At 44.7% G+C, this 19358-nt stretch overlaps 1 protein-coding gene across 1 annotated transcript; it reads left to right on the plus strand.

Annotated features, from left to right (window-relative positions):
• Nucleotides 1-1627: 1627 nt before the first annotated feature.
• On the plus strand, nt 1628-19343 carry LOC133341891 (gamma-interferon-inducible lysosomal thiol reductase-like). The gene is made up of 7 exons (XM_061550703.1): nt 1628-1862; nt 5557-5718; nt 7723-7797; nt 9450-9545; nt 10600-10752; nt 15597-15665; nt 18714-19343. Exons 1-7 carry the CDS (start codon nt 1746-1748, stop codon nt 18741-18743), a joined length of 702 nt encoding a protein of 233 aa, XP_061406687.1. The 5' UTR covers nt 1628-1745; the 3' UTR covers nt 18744-19343.
• The last annotated feature ends 15 nt before the right edge of the window (nt 19344-19358 follow it).

Raw genomic sequence — 19358 nt, forward strand, 5'->3', positions numbered from 1 at the left:
TTACGAATAAAGAACAAAACTGAACGATTTGATATTTTAAGACGATCTCATCCAACTGCAGTATTCATATTGTCCGCCTGGGTGGCCCTGTAGGAGATAGCATTCGGATGGGTGGAAAGCCCCGATGCCCCGATACTGATCTCTCAGTCCAGAATAGCGTTAAAAACAGAGGTACAGTATGGGGAATTTATGCTCACCGTGTCAGGGTCGGGATCGGGATCCAACCCACGACCTCATGCATGCCAGGCGAGGGAGTTAACATTTCGCCACCTTCTTTGCGAAGGCGTAGGGTTATCCCATCAAGCCACACGGCCACCTGTGAGATATTAATACATTGGGAATCCAGTGCATTGCAGGATGAACCCGGTGACCTGAGTTCGATATTTAATTGGAGGTTATATTTGACGCACTGGCTTTACAAAGGACTCTACGTCTGCAATGAGCAGTATTTGCTCACTCCTGAAGAGAGAAGAACGACTCAGAGACGTGAGGATGGACCACAGACAAGAGGGAAAGCAGTAGAGAGGTGGTGAGCTGGTGCCAAATTCCACCAAAGCTCTGCGATCCTCTATATGTCGAGGTGTTCATTGGCCAGTTAATGCGTTAATATATAAGGGGAAACCGGAGCACCCGACGAAAACCCACAAGTGCGACGGGGCAACGCTCTATCCCGTACAGACGAAACGTGTGGAGTCCATATTTGCTGTAGCCCCTGCTCCTGGCGATCCAGGGCATTGCACCTCCTCAACGTCCACCGGAAGGGAATTTCACAACATTCGTGTGAGCCACCAACCTGGCCTCCACAGTGCTGGATCGTAGGCGTGCGCAACCACCAGAAATGCAATTGTACAAAGGACATGCAAAGGTAAACATGTACATACGATATGTATGTAGTTGCATGTTCTGTACTGCAAACGGGAATGCATGTTCTGTGGCAAAACACTTGCGTCACAATCAGAAGGTTGTGAGTTCAAATCCAGAATGGGGGTTAATTCTACCCACAATCCCGCTGGGGTTGATTAAGTAAGTACCTACTTTTGTTATGTGGACAGACTGGGCCCTGTCTTGGTAATATTGACTTTATACCAAACATCCCAATGCGAAAAGGAAACTATCTGCAAATGTCCACGTGGCAGCGTCACACCCTGCTCCGAAAACTTGGCAGGACTCGGTGAGGCTGTGCTGCTCAAATCAGCACAATCAGAGAAAACAAGAATCATAATATTGGTGTTCATTTGAGTAAGGGGGGGGGGGCTTCAACATCTGACTTTGTACGAGCACTTAATTTGACAATTATTTTTACAACTTTTCTTTGAAGATATTCTTTATTCACATTTCCCACGCGTGGTATAACTTTACAAATGTCAAAGCGTTTTGTTTTTTCTTCCGTCAGACAGTTCATGCCCAACGCTTTTGTTGGCTGGCATCAAACACTGAGGCTCATTACCAAGACTGGCTTGCCCTTTGTGCCCTGGCATTCCGTTGGACGCATTACGCAACGCCAAAAGCATTGACAATGCGATGTGAATCATTCGCTCGCTACGATCTTTCCCCCTCTGCTACGTCATTTGGCCCACCTGTATATAAACCGGCAGCGGCGGCAGGCAGCAGCAACTCAGTGGCTGAAAATCCGTGGTTGAAGAAGCACCGATCTTTTTTTTGTTGTTGTTGTAAAACTAGCAAAAGTAAAGTTGGCAGCTGAATATAAAACGTTCGCATTTTTTTTAGACCAGCGACAAAGTTTGATGCTCAGGATGATGTCATGGGGAGTGCTTGTCGGTCTAGTGGTGGGACTTCTGCTGGCAAACAATGCGCATGGTTATCCGAAAGCAAAACCCTGTGACGCCTCTCCTTATCGCAAGGTATCTCTTTTGCTTTGTGTTGTCTCATAATTGTATGTATATATAATATACCGTGCTCCACGTGCCCGATCACATGGGTGTTCATTGTCGGATGTGTAATCCGTAACAACAACAGCAAATCCCTTGTCGCTCAAGATACTGTGAAGGCATCAAACGCCATCTCCACATGCTACTCTCTCCCCTCGCTGTCCCCTTTTCGCATTGCCCTCAGCTCCTCTTTTCTCTACCCCCACCAGCACCACCTCACGCCCTTGATGCCTCCACCGCCGCAACCGCCACCTCGCTCCCCTCCACCTTGGTCACCGCCTGACCCCCATCCCTTATCCCTTGCCACTTTGTACTGTAGTCAGCAAGCATCAATATAATAGAAGTGACAGAGCCGATGTACAATGTGATAGGCGTGCGTGTGTGTGTGGGCAGCCGCATGTGACCGGGCTGAGACAACCAACTCGCTACACCTGAGAATCCGGTTTTCTCAACTTCGTGGGGGTTTCCTACTCAGAGAATGGTTCCCATGTGGCTATTGGTTGGGTTACGGATGCATGGTGACCTGTTATTCGCGAATGCGATCGCGAATTACCCTTGCCACACTTGCATGCATTCACCCCACTCCTGACACAAGTTGTCATGGCTCCGGGCTCGAACTTTCGAGGTTTCTTTTATTTCACGTAACGTAGCTTAGGGCCCCGTCGTCACGAGATCATGCCGACGTAGAGATCGTATGACCGAGAGGACCGCGACGACGTGAAGACAGCGACGATGGCCCAAGTCCATCTCCGCAGTCCCCGAGCATCCCATCTTGCCCTGCTTTTATCCTCGTGGATTCTCCGGGGGAATTTCCGCAGCTGTCTCTTTTGGACACTCTGAGGAATCTCCCAACCAAGACAACTCCAGACTGGCTGGCACCCTTGTCTTTGAATCCAGCCTCGCTGACACCCTGTCTTCACCTCGAGACTCACTGGCACAGTCTTTACACAAGTACTGACACACTCTGTTGAACATTTGTTTCACTTTGGTTTTCTTTGTGAAACTCGTGCAGTGTAAGCTCATAGGATGTAACGAAATTACAGCTTCCGAATGAGAGACCAGCAAGGGAATGCTTGACTTGTTGGCATACAAGCCACGTTAAACTGAACTGCTGTACCATATTCATAGTAAATATACGTGAATATTGGCTAATGACTCAGTAAAAAAACTATTCAGTGTGCGACTGTGGTCATCCAGAACAGGCCGCACAACGTATAACGACGCAATGCCCGATCCACAAATACGAAGGAGACATCACAGCGATGACGATACACTCCGCGACTCCTCGCACGGTTATCTGACTTGACCTGAATGTGAGATTGTAGTTGTAGCTCTGCATCTACATGAGCCATGCGAAAGAAGAAGTTGACCGACTCAGTACTGAGCCTGCTGCTCGTGCAATGCTGCGTATCTAAAGCGTCATCTGGTCAGAGTTGTGTCACCTTGTTGAATGAAGGGAGAAAAAAAAAACACACGGAGCATCAAAAATGCCACGATTTTTGTAGCCAAACGTGTGTGGGTGTCTCTTGTGATGTCTCTAAACGTTTAGGGCAGGGGTCGGCAACCAAAATAACAAGAAGAGCCATTTCTTTCCAATTCGGTACAAAATTCAGTATTTCAAGAGCCGCAATGCATCTGAGTACATACGTACTCATCGTCAAGAAGCAGCCCGTAAAGAGCCGCATGCGGCTCCGGAGCCGTAGGTTGCCGACCCCTGGTTTAGGGAGTCGTTCTAGATAACCACAACACCTGCGCCCCTGTCTCTTCTTAAGCCAGTGGGTCTCAGAGCAAGTCACCGATGGCCCAGGCTGAGACCTTCACGCAGAAATGCCCTGGTTTAATCGGGGGCAGCTGAAAGCCTGGATTAATCAGGGGTAATGGATCACGGTATCTGAATTGTCATAAGCCCCCTGGGGTACGCGGACCCCTCCTAGGTATTGCAGTAACTTTAAGTACGGTACAACGCTACATTGTGTGGGATAGGTGGCTCGGGTGACAGATGCTCATGTTTGTGGTATCAGAGTGGGGGTCCCGCGGTGGCGAGATGTTCACTGCCTCGCCTGGTATGCAGGAGGTCGTGGGTTCAATCCCGACCCTGACGCCAGTTGTGAATTTGGAATTTGCGTTTCTCTCGCCCCATGGTAGCGTAGATTTTCTCCGCGTCCTCCCTTGTTTCCCTCCACATTAGAATCAACACGCGTTTAATATTTGGCTGCTACAGATTTCCACTTGATAAGCCACTTCGTTGAACTATAATTGTGTGGCCAGGTCGCTTTTGAGAAATAGCTACGTAGCTCAGTGGGCCTTACCCAGTAAAAAAAAATAAGTTATCGATGCAGCAGCTGAAAAGTCTTGAATACAATCTCCAGGCTCCCAACAGAATAGTATCTGAGCCACTCTGTCTCAGCCTGGTCACTGATAACCATTAATTGGTCAGAAAAACAAATGATTACAAATGTTCATAATGTTCATCATGTCATGGTTTAATCAACGTCTTTAACTTAACGATGTTGCTTGGTCGGCCTTAAATTCCCAACCGTGGTAGCGCCCATCTCTAATCCAGTGACGAGGAAGCAAGGTTGGTGGATCACGCAGAGATGGGGCCGTGAGTCTCCTGATGATGTTGCGTGCGTTATCCAAATAGAAAGGTGGCTCTATGAGGCAGTAGAGCAAGTAGGCTTCTGACATGCTATTTCTGTTTTTTGTCTCTGGGAATTCCAGATGCTGACCACATGTAAAACCATACTAAACAAAGTCTGACAAAACATTCTACACAGGGGTTCCTTTGTATTCGAATCTTTACTCAGCAATGTTTTGCCAGGTCAATGTATTCCTCTATTATTAGTAGTATATACACTGTTAAGCAGGTGTGAGTTACATTAAACGGTCTCTTTTTTTAGAATATCCCTTATATAGGGCGCCGCTACTTATGAGCGGCTATGAGTTTGGTTCTGAAATCCACACGCCCGCCTCTGTCCACCCAGCAGAATCGGTGGGTTATCCACCGTCAATGGGCAGGTCCTGTGTGATGGGGTAAACTGCGGGTTAAGCCCACCTCTTCCAACGGTGTGGAAGAAAGAGGAGACTGGACACCCCAGAGAACTCCCTGGTTCTGCGGGCCCATCTGCCGGCAGCGGCGTGAGCAAGCAATTCGACGGCTGCGCTTTTACCTTTCCTGTATTTACGAGTACATTCATGTTGATGCCGATGAGGCTGATGCTGATGACGACGTAGTTAATGAGGACATGGTGGTTGATGGTGGCGGTCATGGCGACCTGGGACAGAACATACGTGGGTGTGTCACTGCTCGTGTTGGTGATGCTATTGATGCTAATGATGACGACGACGGTGATCGTGTTGGATTGCCGCTCGGGGCCAATAACGGTGGCGAATATTTGAGCCGGTCCTGGGCGGGGCGGCCTTCCCCTAGGTCGACGCAGCCTTAAATGAGTACAGCAGCTGGTGTGCTTTGTAAATATCAGCATTGCAGTGGGGGGGGGGGGGGACGAAGTCGGCCGGGCTTGGTGACTACTACCCACACCACCTCCTCGTGCGCCATAGGTGCTCGCTAAAAACAGCACCTGCCCCCAACAGTCTGTTCAAGGCCATACCCGGGGGGGGCGGGGAGGAATCTTTCTCTTTGTTGGTGACTGTTGCCCTGCGACAGGATGGCCGTGCATGCGGCGGTGCGGAGGCGGTGAGCCTCGAGCTGTACGCGGAGTCCCTGTGTCCCGGGTGTCGCGCCTTCACCACGGGGCAGCTCTACGGCACGTGGCTCCTCCTGGGGGACATCATGAACGTCACCCTGGTGCCGTACGGCAATGCCCAGGTATGAGAGAAACACGCGCGCGCGCACACCGCACAGAACACGCACGTTAGGGGCCGTCCATAAATGACGTCACGCACCTGGGGGGGGGGGGTCAGACATTTGTGACGATGTGTGACGAGGGGGGGGGGGTTTGAGAAATGTGACGTCACATCAAAATGTGCAACTTTAAATAAACATAGACAACACGTTCTACTTGATTAAATATACTTTTTAATAAACTTTTCTCCTACATCAGAGTGCAGCGCCACATTAAATACGCACTACAATGACAATAGTTTAAAGCGATTTGAAGCATGTTTTATTTTCAAAATGGAAATGTTTTTTGGGGGGAGGGGGGGGCAAAGCTTTGTGACGTTATATTTGAGGGGGGGGTCTGACTTTTTGTGACGCTGTGTGACAAGGGGGGGGGGCGGGGTTAAAAATCGTCCAAAATCGCGTGACGTCATTTATGGACGGCCCCATATCTCCGTTACAATCGTGATTTTGTCGGTAGTGATACAAACAGCAAGTATCGGTTCGTGGCAGTATCGGTTCAGGTTTTGCTTCGTCATTGATACGGTAAATGACTGAAAAAAAAACATTCGTTAATAACGCCAGCTTCAAACGTACAATTTTCAAGTATATAATAGGTGACGTTTTGGGCAATGGCCCGCATTCAGAGCACGTAACAATATTTTTCAATGTTCTATGAAGAAGAGCCATTTCCTGAGCCTATGATGTATATTTTGTATTGATGGTGGCGAGATGTTAACTCCCTCGCCTGATATGGAGGAGGTCGTGGGTTCGATCCAGACCCCGACGCCTGCTGTATATTTGGAGTTTACGGGTCTCTTTCCCCGTAGTCGTGTCGATTATTCTCCGGATCCCCCGATGTTTTCCCATTCACATTTAGAATCAACGTACATTTCGAGTAGTTAGCTCCGAAACATTTCTCCATGATGAGCCACTTCGTTGAGCTATCATTCGTGGCCAGGTGGCTTCTGAAAAAGAGTTACACAGCTCAGTGGGCCTTACCTGGTAAAATACAAAAAATAGTTTATAGTTGTATAGTTGAGTTATTTTGTTATTCATGCTTGCACACCACTGCCAATGGAACAGCAGCAGCATCGCCAACATAATGCATGGCCGTAGGTGTTCCCGGCTGTGCTGTATTGTTCTCTGAGATTCATGCAAATATCTTGGTCTGATTGCACCCATGTGCACAAGTGCCCACTAAAAACGTGCATATGATATGGTGCACACACTCACCGATAAATATATAGACACACATTTGTGCGTATGCTTGTGTGTGCGCGCACATACCTCTGGCCAAGCGGTACTGTGGCAAAGCGCTCGACTCACAATCATAAGGAAGTGAGTTCAAGTCCCACCAGCCCTTTCAGAATTCAATCGTGGTTGGCCGACGGATAAACCATTCACTGCCATAAGAATGAGGAATCCGCAGCACTAGCTCACCAAATCACGAGCAAAGTCCCCGCTGCTAATTTTTAATCAGGGAGACACGTTTAAATTTTGATTTAAAGCTTTCGTGACTGCAGGGATTCATATTCTTGGTTCTTTCGGTAAAGTTACGTAGAAGGGAAATAATGTGGATTTTTACACCTGATGATGATTGATTGTGTTGCAGTCGAAACGTCGTGAGAATTTTTTTTGTTTTATATTTCTATTATTTCCCTTATACGTGACTTTACCGAAAGAACCAAGAATATGAGACACGTTTAGTTGATTTATAATCATGAGTTCTGCCTTGTGGGAAGCTAATAGTGAGTTCCTTTGATAAACTCCTGCTATAGGAACGTAGAATTTCTACCACTGGCACAGGTCCATGACTGGAGATGAGCATCGCCCATTGTTTATTTGGGTTTGCCGACACTTGGCTTTTAATGTGTTTAACGTGCGAGAGGGGTCCCAGTGACGCCTGCATTTAAAGAGGGGGCTTGGGGTAACGACGAACTCCGTCATAGGGTTCGGTAGCTCGTGCACATTTGTCTTCACTGTCTGCAGGAGAAACACGACGGAGATCAGTGGGTGTTCACGTGTCAGCACGGCCCCCAAGAATGCCTTGGGAATCTGCTGCAGGTGAGTGCGTGCATGAATACACACCCGATTCGTTAATTCATTGTTTTATTCGCGCGTTGAGCCATTTCTTAATTTATTAGTTCCCGCTATCCAGAGAGGTTACATTTGAAATCACCAACCCGCACACCTTCATTCATTGGAGGTATTTCTTATTATATCTCATACAACCGCATCGTCATCACCACGACATAAAACAGCAACAATATTATATTCCCTTCTACATGTGAAAGCAAAACGAATTTCATTAAATCAGCGGCCGAATGCCCGACAAAGGTATCCCGGCATGGTGAGCAATCGTACAAACGGCCCCTTCTTCCCAAGGCCACAGAAATCTGAATGTCCGCCCGTCGCTGCGAATAACGCGGCTGAACACCGAGGGCATCTCTGGCGCTAAATGAGATTGAATCGCCAAGGTCCCAGGGTTTAAAGAGACACTCCGGCGTCCTGGCGCTGGAAGAAACCCATCATCCGGATCAATAACGGCCTCGCTCAAACAGAAACGGGTCAGACCCTCGCGTCCGGAAGTCCCCGTCCTCGCACCGTACACGAAGACCGACCTGCAGGACTGGGTACGAGGTCGTGCCCGACAACTCACCCTGCTACATAGCCGTAAAGGCCCGTGCGTAGAATGACCGTGCCCACCGCTACCGCCGCCAAACCAATCCGCGTTGGCGACACCAACAGCCACCACACCCTGTGGGGCTACAACGCCAACGATCGAGCAGACTCCATGTGCAGCGGCAGAAGACCGGCAAACCGGCTCTCATGACGCAAAAGACCGCGGAATTTCAAGTCGTGCAAATTGTGTGCGTGGACTGCATCGCTGGAACACGGACGGGTTAACAATAATAATGTATTCATTGTATGGTTATCACAAGGAACTTGGTGAAATATTTGATGTTGGTTTTGTACCCTCAAAACAATGGCGTCACCCCAAAGTTGGCCGTATTCCAAAAAAGCACGCAAGGTGGTTTCACAAAATTAGTCTGAGCCACAAGACTACTAAGGGTTGGTTTTCAGAGAAGTCACGCGGAAATGAAAGAGGGTGAATTAAAAAAAAATCTGTAGGCATCTGCCATGGCGTGAGGACTCGCAAAGTTCCAAGTTTGTAGAAATGCTGACTTTGAGCCAAAATAAGTGTGGCTACACTACACGCTTAATCACTTATTTGAACGGTTTGGATTGTAAACTTTGCACTTTGATTGCACATGGTGCACGCACATAAATAAAGTGGTAAATCAATGAAGAATGTCCATCTATACTTGGAATACAAATGTGGGGGTGATAATATCTGTCTCATAGCACTGAGCCGGCACGTTTAGTGATCCTGGGTTCATATTTGGGCAGTCATTGAATCAGGTTCTTAAATTATATCGTTTTATAGTCTTTGTTAAATTACCAACTACAGTGCAGCGAAAAAAACTCATATAAATTCGGTTTCTCACTTAATGTAATGCGTCTCATCCAGGGTATACAAAAGTTGTATTATATAACTTTTATGCATGCAAATTACATTTCCACAGCATGAAAAGAGAAACACACTTTAGTGTTTAATGGGGGGGGGGGGGGGCTCGATTCATTTTTGCAAAAGCAGTTGTGCATCCCAATATTCTGAGATCCTGTTATTATATAACGTGTGGTGCACCGTGCAGGCTTGCCTGATCCACTACTTGCCGAACAATGCCGATCATTTGCCCATCATCTACTGCATGGAGGCAGCAGAAGACCCCGTCTCAGCTGCATCCCAGGTGAGGCACTAGAGAGCCTGATGCACTCGACTCTCAGCCGAGCCATGGTGGTGACCGCTTGTATTGGAGACACAAGGAAATACGAAACCCTCTTGGTCGAATCCAAATAATAGCTTTTTAACCTCACTGATGATACAGCCCCGTCACTCTCCATTGCCTCACTGTATCTCACAGTTGCTCTGTTACCTCCCTTTGCCTTTTGTACGAAGTCGTCATTTGGTCATTGCCCTTTGTACCCATCTGTCAACCTGCTAATGCTACTTAATCTTTCACTCACAATTCAACTTGCATCTCCTTGCAGATGACTTGCTGCACAGAAGTTTTAACTCTGGACCCCATTGCTCTCTTCCGTCTTCCCACTTGATTGAAACGGTGTTTTAAGTGTTACTGCCAATTTATTACAACATTTATATCTGATGTTGATATCAGGTACACATTTGGTCTCACCACTTGTCATCAACTTTCAAATACTGTATACGGTATACACATAAATTTCGATTTAAAGCTTTTGTGACTGCAGGGATTCATCTTCTTGGTTCTTTCGGTAAAGTCACGTAGAATGGAAATAATAAAATAATACAAATAAAACATAATTAAATAATTCTCACAACGTTTCGGCCACAACGCAAGCAGCCGTCCTCAGGTGAAGAACAGGTCTGTCGAGAAGACAGAGTCTGAATGAAACACTCCAGGCTTGGAGCGTCTATTTAAGCTGGGCTCTCTTTTCCCTCTAACCCAGCTTAAATAGACGCTCCAAGCCTGGAGTGTTTCATTCAGACTCTGTCTTCTCGACAGACCTGTTCTTCACCTGAGGACGGCTGCTTGCGTTTTGGCCGAAACGTCGTGAGAATTATTTTATTATGTTTTATTTTTATTATTTTAATATTTCCATTCTACGTGACTTTGCCGAAAGAACCAAGAAGAGGTATACACATAATTGTACTTTTCGGCGTGATATGTCGGGCTCGCGTCTTGTTGCATAAAAAAACATCTGTAGATCCATTACTTTTTTTTACATTTGTAAAAGCCATCTCCGTGTGTGTCTCTCTCTTAGTGTGCGGCCTTGTTGGCCCCAACGCTGAACTGGCAACAGGTTGAGACGTGTGCCAATGGCACTCTGGGCAACCAGCTGATGCACAGCAACGCCCAGCTCACAGACGCCCTCAACCCTCCTCACAAATACGTCCCCTGGATCGTCTTCAATGGGGTGAGTGCTTATTGCATACTTGCCATCATCGTCACTATAACTGCCATCAACACCATAATCATCAGGTTCCTTTGAACTTAGATCCAAATAACACTCAATTAGTACCGTCGTGAGACAAAGAAATTCCCGGTTGGGTTTCACCTGGCGAGAAGTGCAACATTACAACATGCCAGTGGATAGCGCTGCGGAAGGCGATGTGAATAACTACTTATGATGTCATAATTGGTTTTTACCCTTTTATCTGGCAACAAAACTGACACCTTTTTTACAAGGAGTCATGTTTGCATTGACCACAATACCTCAAGTTCAAGTTCATTTATTAGGTAAAGCCCTGTGAGCCATTCGGCTCTTGAATCGGGTGCAATCGCAACAAACAAAAACATGAACAAAAACATCCTAAAGTGAATATTCGACTAAGTGCAAACAGAAAATCCAAGAAAAGGCAGCAAAATATTGCAGAAAAAACACCGTACACCAACGCTGTGTGCAAAAATCCCAGTGGGATGCAAGTCAAACAACAACAACAACCATAAGACAACTTAGATTAAGGCCATCAGTCTAACTTTGTATTACAACAAACAAACATGGCTAAACCAAAACACTTTTCGAAATCACCAAAATAAAGCCATGAAAGCAATGAAAAAGCAATCATAGAGCCTAGTCTCACATGGTGTTGGACCAGATGACGCCAAAAGGCTCTAAGGAAAGCTGTCTCGGGTGTCGACTAATCAACTTCAAGGACAGTGCATACATTATCAGAGTTATGTTTTTTTGTTTGCATTCCGACTGCAGGTATTGTGGTCAATGCAAACATGACTCCTTGTAAAAAACAGGTGCCAGTTTTGTTGCCAGATAAAAGGGTAAAAAAACAATTCTCATATTTTGCTACTGGCAAATGAGGTTCCAATGGTACTTATGATGTCACTTTAAGAGGCCTCTCGACCCACGGCCAGTGGACACCTACAGGGTAACCTCCTGAGAATAGCGTCCACTGCATGACAGTCCAACTGAAATTTGTAGTTTTCAGACCATGAATGATAAACGATCATAGCGACTCGCAACTTTGTACCCGTGGCACACCACGGGTAGGGGGAGTGGAGTCAAGGATACAGTGAATGGGAAAAAGAAAATGGAATGGGACAGACAAGAGAGGAGAAGAGTTGCAATGTGAAATAAGAGGAAAGGGATGGAACATGAATGGAGAAACGGGAGAAAAGGGTCAGGAAAGGTGAGGAGGAGTGGGGGGAGAGGCTGCATCAGGGCCTCAACGTTGCTGCACAGAGGAGCGGCATCGGTTTTCAGAGGGGGCGGTGGGGAGAGCGGAGGGATTTGGAGTGGGGGTGCCGACACAGTAGGCAAGTGAATTACAGGAAGCTTGAGCTGATTTATATAAATGTTTATGAAATAGTTGAAATTCTATGTTTTGCTCTGTAGTCACTAATGACTGGGAGAGAGAGACCATCAACTCGTGATACTTGAGAATGAATGCGCAGGTTTCATCGCAGGTGGCTAAACTGATATTTCAACTCAGGAACTCATCCATACTGACTCAGTGCTCGGACATGGGCGATTATGAGCCATTCAACCATCGGGCCAACTCCACCATCATCATTACTAGTTGCCGCAGTTGGAGGTTTGTGCAGCTGCAAGTGGCACGTAATGGCAATGAAGCATGCTGGAAACTAATTTACAGAAACGTATTTCCTCAAATATTGTCTGAAAACATCGTTCGGGAAAACGTTTTCAAGCTTCAAAGTCACGTGATCGATGACTCAGAGTTTTTTATGAATGACCAAAGGGAAATGTTTTTTGATCAGCTGAAAGTAAAAGCCAGAAACCACTCGGGGCAACATGTTTCCCTGTTTCTTGAATCATGTTGTCTTGAAACTTCTTTTCTTCGTAGTAGCTGGGCTTTAAGGATATCAGAAACAATCGTAGACATAAGCAAGTGGGTTCATGACGAAGGCAGGGCCGTTAGCAGGAGTTCTTTCTGCCAGGCATGCATTGACATCCGTTTACAAAGACGGTCACTGCATCACGTGCTTTCGGATGTGCTTCTGCGGCCGTCTGGAATGCTCTTTCTTCCGATATTAGGAAGCCACTGGAGCTTATGCGCTTTAAAATCTAAGATGGAAAACTCAGTTGTTTAAAATAGCTTTTTGTGCTTAGTTTGTTGTCCTCCCCCCGCACCTCCGATTAGCACAGTTGGCTACGTACGGTGTGAGAGAAGTTCAACATACAACATTTCATCAAACCACGAGTTCTGATTCAGTGAAAGATCAGCAACCGTGTATTACTGTACACAGTAATATCCCTCTTCTTTCGTGTAGGAAAGGCTCTGTTAATGGGCCGTTTTGTACAGCTTCTGTAAAATGGGTTACTTGCTAAGATGGCATTTCATAAAACTGGGGTTGTTTTATCACTTAGCCAGTTAGAGTTGGCCGAGTGGGTCAGGGGTCTCATAATCGCCGTATTAGAGCACGGAGCCAGCAATGTTGAGATCCTGAGCTTGAAGCTTAGCAGTCACTTATGGATAAATTAGGTTCCATACTCTTTGTTTTTTTTGGTAAAGTCACGTAGGTGAAAAAATAATACAATAAAATAAGAAATTTAATAAAAATATGTTTCCCCTTCTTTTTTATTATTTATTATTTTTATTATTTTTTCGCCTACGTGACTTTACCAAAAGAACAAAGAGTATGGATCCTTGCAGTCACGAAAACTTCAAATCTAGAATAAATAAGGTTCTCAAGTGTTGAATGCTTTTTATGGTCTTAACCCAGACATGAAGGAATACACAAACTATTTTAAATATAAACAGATCTTTTCATTGAACTTGATTTTGCTAAACTCTGAGTGAACTCTATTGTATTATAATCACAAGAAAATAGTCAAAAGGGATCCTTGATGAAGTTAGCAAAGCGGTGGTGCTCAGTTCTGTTGATAACCCTAAGCTGGTGGTGGAAATTCCACATTCTCGTGGCGGAGAACAGTCTATCCATGACAATTTAACACTATAGTGACAACATTAACGCCACTACACATTTAACAGACACAAGTAATTCTACGACAGTATCTAATTCTAGATTTGAAGCTTTCGTGACTGCAAGGATTCATATTATTAGGTTTTTTCGGTAAAGTCACGTAGGTAAAACATTAAAATTAATAAAAGTAAAATAAAATAAAAATCACGATGTTTCGGAGGCAACACAAGCTTCCGTCTTCAGGTGGAACCGTCACAGCCACGACAGCTGTATCAAGTAAATGAGAGATTACAAGAGCTACCACTCCGTATATATAATGGTTGGAGAGGGGAAGGACCAAGTACGGCACACTTTTATTAATATGGTAAGGTGAGGCTTAAGACTAAGAATAGACTGCATAACAAAAGGCTGAGCCTTTGTTATGGAGAGGTACGGTTTGTGACTAAGCCTGGCCTACATAACAATAGTGTGAAAAAAGAAAACAACTAAACATGGTAAAACAAGCCTGGCTGTCTATCAATAACCTGTAATAGTTGTCTGTCAAATAAGATGGACCAAATAAGTGTAGTTAAATCTTTTTTGCATGGTTAATCACATCTTTCCAATGATTACTCAGTTTGTAACCATCATCACGGTTGAAATTATGTCTGTGTTTGTATATATATGTATCTAACTTTGGGTGACAGTATCTAACTTTGGGTTACTTCCGTGGCAAAGGCGGAAGGTGCATACTTATTGGGTTGACTGGAAAAGTGGAACTGCAGATTTTAAAATACGTACTCAAGACTGTTCCTTAAACTCAATGTTAAAGTGTCTTCCTGCATCACTGAGCTTTGAGGTGAAACGCTCATTTCGGTTGGCAGTCCCGAACCAGTTTCTTAATCTCTCCATCGAACGACGGATGAACTTGACTAGAGCTGGAATAAACAGGACGTGCATTCTATCATGTAGGCTCATCATCATCATCAAACTTCATGGGCAGAAAGCCCGCAGGTATCCACTGCAATTTGTGTCACTTGTTTCCACATCCCTCTATCCTGTGCCAACACACTGAGGCTATGCCACATCTCTCTGGCACCAATCTCTGATGTCGTCCAGCCATTCTCTACAGGGTCTTCCACTTTTTCTACTTCCCTCCATTATTCCCATCATTACAGTTTTTATTTTCCTGTTGTTCTCCATCCTACATGTGTGTGGCCCAAACTAACACGGTTCCTACTTAGTGCCACTTGCATCAAGTCCTCTGTTACGTTCAGCCTTTCTCTTACTCCTACGTGTGTCACTGTTTGTGCTCAACTAAGATGCACTATCCTCCTAAAGCGATACATTTCAAATGCCAGTATTTTGTCCCTGTCACAGGATTTTAAAGTGTCCAAGTTTCGTAGGCATACAAAGATGTGCTGAAACCGCATGTTTTTAAGATTCTCAGCTTGGTTTTGTAGCTAATTTGCTTGTTCCTGTGCATGTTGTTAAATCCTGTTGTGACTTATTTTGCCAGATCAATATGCTTCCCAAGTAGACACATTTTTGTACATTCTCTATCTTTTGGTTTCCTATCATAATTTCATTCTGAATGTTGGCTTCCAAACACCATGGTGTTAGTCTTTTCCACATTGATCCTCAGTCCTGCATTTTTTGCTGAATTATTCAATGTATGAACACTTTCTTGCAACACTGGACATTTTTCCTCTAGCAAATCTCAATCGTCTGTTAATCATAATTTATGTATATGTTCACCATGTATCGATATTCCTGTACCATTGTCTTGGATGCAATCAATCACCATTTCCAAAGGTGTTCAGTGATATTGGATCTCCTTGTCTTGTCCCTATGATCGTTGTGAACCATTCTCCTATGTAGGCTCACACGGAGGATATCCAGAACAAGGCAATGGAGGCACTCCTTCCGATGGTTTGCAGTGCATACAAGGTAAGAACACTCGACATTCCAGAAAGCAAACGCTACAATACACGTGTACGTCCCTTTTATTGATTCGCTGCGTAGACTTGTATTGGAGAGGGCCCCAAATAACTGTCGGATGCCCCTTTATTTTTCCCGGCCCTCACTTCCCCAAAGTCTTCATCGATCGTTGACCCCTTTTAAAATCCCGGGCCCACATTCTGCTTCAAACAGATGACCAATCAGATGGCTGCCCCAGCCATTCTGGCCATTCGATTTGATTGGCTGCTCCACTCAGCCAATCAGAGCGATCCACGCCTTGCTTACCAAGCCACAACACCAGCTGTGGCTCGTTATGCCGTGAATGATTGCGTGAAGTTCTTCATTAATTAGGGCTCCCTTCTCAGCATCCCTACACGCGTGTCAAACAAGACAGTATCTCGAGCACTGGGGGTGGGAAGCACTCGTGTTCAATGATTGCCCTGAGGCCAACATGGAAAAATACACGTGCCCATGGCCGTGGTCACTATCTCGATAACCAGTTGTACATTTGATTTGCCACCTCGGGGATATTAGGTTGAGTCGATTCCAGACTGGAATTGTAACATGAGCCCTTCGGTTAGAGTTGATGGCTGTGCCACCTGCCATTATAGCTGGGGTATGTGACTACAAATGGCGAAATGCACTCTGTATTGTCAAATATCAGAAGCTAAGCAGGCATCATCCCGCATAGTGCTTGGATGGGTAATCACAATGGCACGCAGAGGTTGACATAGGGTCTACTTAGCCACGTTGTGGGCAGGAGACGGCAGGGCCTTGAAGTCCATCGTCGGTACTGTACTTCTATGTTCCCATATCTATGATCCTCACCTTCAGCCCACACTGACCAGCAGGTAAAGTATGGACCATAACACCCCAACAACGCGCATGGCGTAGGGAGGTCTTCATCCAACAGTTGATTACAAAACGGCTGTACATGTATATGTACACATTACTACTGAAATGTGCAGCCCAGCAGTTGTGTAGTTTAGCCCCATCAAAGGTTATGAACAGAATAAAGACCTGTGATGTCAATTTCTGGTTAGTATAAAATGTCACATGTGCCTGGTGAATTGGATTACACATATCTGCCTGCTGATAGCTCAAACCCAGTGAGAAACGTGCAAAGTTAAACAACTCAGCAATGGACACCAGATTTGAGTTGCCTGAGTTTGGCTGTTTAAGTCCAGGGCGTTTTCACTGAACCATAAGGTTCCAAATGGCCTCAGTTTGGCCAAAATAGCTCACGTTAATCCATGACTCTTAAGTAAAGCTGGGTTATCTGATTATTTACCTTATTCATTACGCGACCATTTATTAGTTCAATTGCGCGACTAATCAAATAAGATTTTTTTAAATAGTTGGAAAAAATTATCACGTCTGTTAATAATCATAATTATTTTAATTTATAAAGCGCCCTTAAGCAATCGTTGTCAGTGCGCTATGTATGCAAATGAAATGCGGAAATAGTTAACAACAACCAAGTAAAGAAGATGTGAATAATTAACCACTAAAAGTAGTCGATTCGAATTTAAATATACTGTAGTCGGTTATAGGACAACGCCTCTTTTCCGTAACCCTGTGACTCCTATTATCCGCGGCAGCTGTAGGGTCCACAAAAACTCCTATTATCCGCGGTCCTATTTCTTTCTATTACTCCTAACATGTGGATAACAATGCTGTAAAAGGTAAGAACATACCTTCGTTTAAAATTTTATATCAGGCAAAAAATAAATATTTTGATGACCATGAGGCTCAAGCATTAGAGCTGGGACAATTATTTTATTACAAGATAACTTCTCTTATCTGCGATATGGGGAAACAATATCACGGATCCTATTATCTGTGGGGTTATCCGTGACTTTACTCACCTTATATAAATACAATAACATTTCAAACAGGTCTCTTAAACCCCGAGTCTTCGGTAACAAAAAAATGTATTCTTTTCAAAAGTAACACTTTCAACAACGCATGTTCATATATACATACACAGGTGTGGTTATATAGGTACGTGCCGGAGGAAGCAGTTCAAACCGAAGGAAACACTGTACACAGCAGGCTGCCACGTTGTACGTTTGTGCAGTCGTAGCTTTTGTAGTCTGGTTCTCTTTGAGTGCTGCTCTAACAAAGAAAAATCAAATGCCCTTAACGGATAAATGATGTCAAAACAAGTTCGCTGTGCCTCCACTGACGCACGTGACAAGCTCCGGCAGTGGCGGCTGGAAGGTCGCGCGTTTAAGGAAGGACAAACACAGGGAGGCTGGGGTGGTTTAGTCAGGTCACGATGACCACGTCCGAGCACTTGGGCACACCATTGAGGCACCTGAACATGAATGCAGACAGCCACCTGTGCTTACACCCATTTCACAACAAGTTGCAATGAGTTAATGGTCACCAATAGCACCACGAAAATGTCGTGCAGACCCAGACATGAGTACAAGTATTTACACCATTGGAACATCATTTGCCAGTAAAAAAATATGATAATTGTTTGTTTTTTTACCCTTTTATCTGGCAACAAAACAAAAAAGGTGTCAGTTTTGTTGCCAGATAAAAGGGTAAAAAAAACTATTATCGTGAGTACAAGTCTCTTTATACCACGACACCACATTGTGGCTTGTATTATCTTACAAGTTCAAGTGGCGCCACGCCCACGATAGCATTGGTAGTAGCGCATTTCACTTCGCAGTGCTGAATTCTGACATTACAGGAACCAACATCTCCATAGAACAACCGAATTGGTTTGGCATGGAGTTAGAACATCATTACTTTATCTTACTAATATGCCAGATGTTATGAGTACCTGCTGCTTGCTCATCTGAGTAAAGATACACTTGGTATTTTCATGTTTCACTTTTACTCACAAGGATATTTTGTTTGTCTCTAGAAAATTCACGTTCCCAGTGTACTCCGTCCAGCACTCACGACTCATGTTTGTTTCACCAATGTGGCTGGGAACTGTTTGATTTTGGAGAGGGCTCTCGAAAATAAACGATGTCAACAATGCACCAACTACACGACTTTGTCTGTCCCTCGCAGGGCGAACTGCCAGTAGCCTGCGGAAAATAAGGACCTACTTCTCAACACAAGCCTTGGACATTCACCCACCATGGACCATTTATAACCCAAACTTACTCTTCACTCAAAATGCACATGAAACACTTGAACGCGATAAAACAAAATTTTACTTTTAAATAAATTTTGTGGGGGATAGTTGTGTGGGGGTGGGGTGGACAGTGGGTTAAGGACAGTATGAATATAAATAAATCATGTACAGATACCTAAATGCACTTTTGGTATTGTGTCATATTGAAAATGTTTTATTGTGTTATTTCTGCTATGATTGCTTAGAATTAATGTTATGTTTAAAATTACAGTAAACTGGGCTTTAGACCAGTTGCTACTTACAGCCAGTCACGTTATATGTTGGTAAAGCTTTAATTGTTGTCATTGTTTGGAAATGTATACACGGAATTACATGGAACCTTTTTTGCAAAGTAGATATAATTGGTCTTACGACATCTGTTGTAAGAATTGGCCGTGTGCTTTGCTCGTCTAATTGATTTAAACATGTTCGTACACAACTATAGTTACATGGGTGTCCTCTCTTCAAAAAAGGCACCTGAATAATGATTCACCTTTTAAATAAAGATGACCGGAGTTGAATGACTTGAGACTATGTGT

This window comes from Lethenteron reissneri, chromosome 12 (assembly GCF_015708825.2).
Source record: "Lethenteron reissneri isolate LAM-NWPU_2019-01 chromosome 12, ASM1570882v1, whole genome shotgun sequence".
Classification (NCBI taxonomy): Eukaryota; Metazoa; Chordata; class Hyperoartia; order Petromyzontiformes; family Petromyzontidae; genus Lethenteron; species Lethenteron reissneri.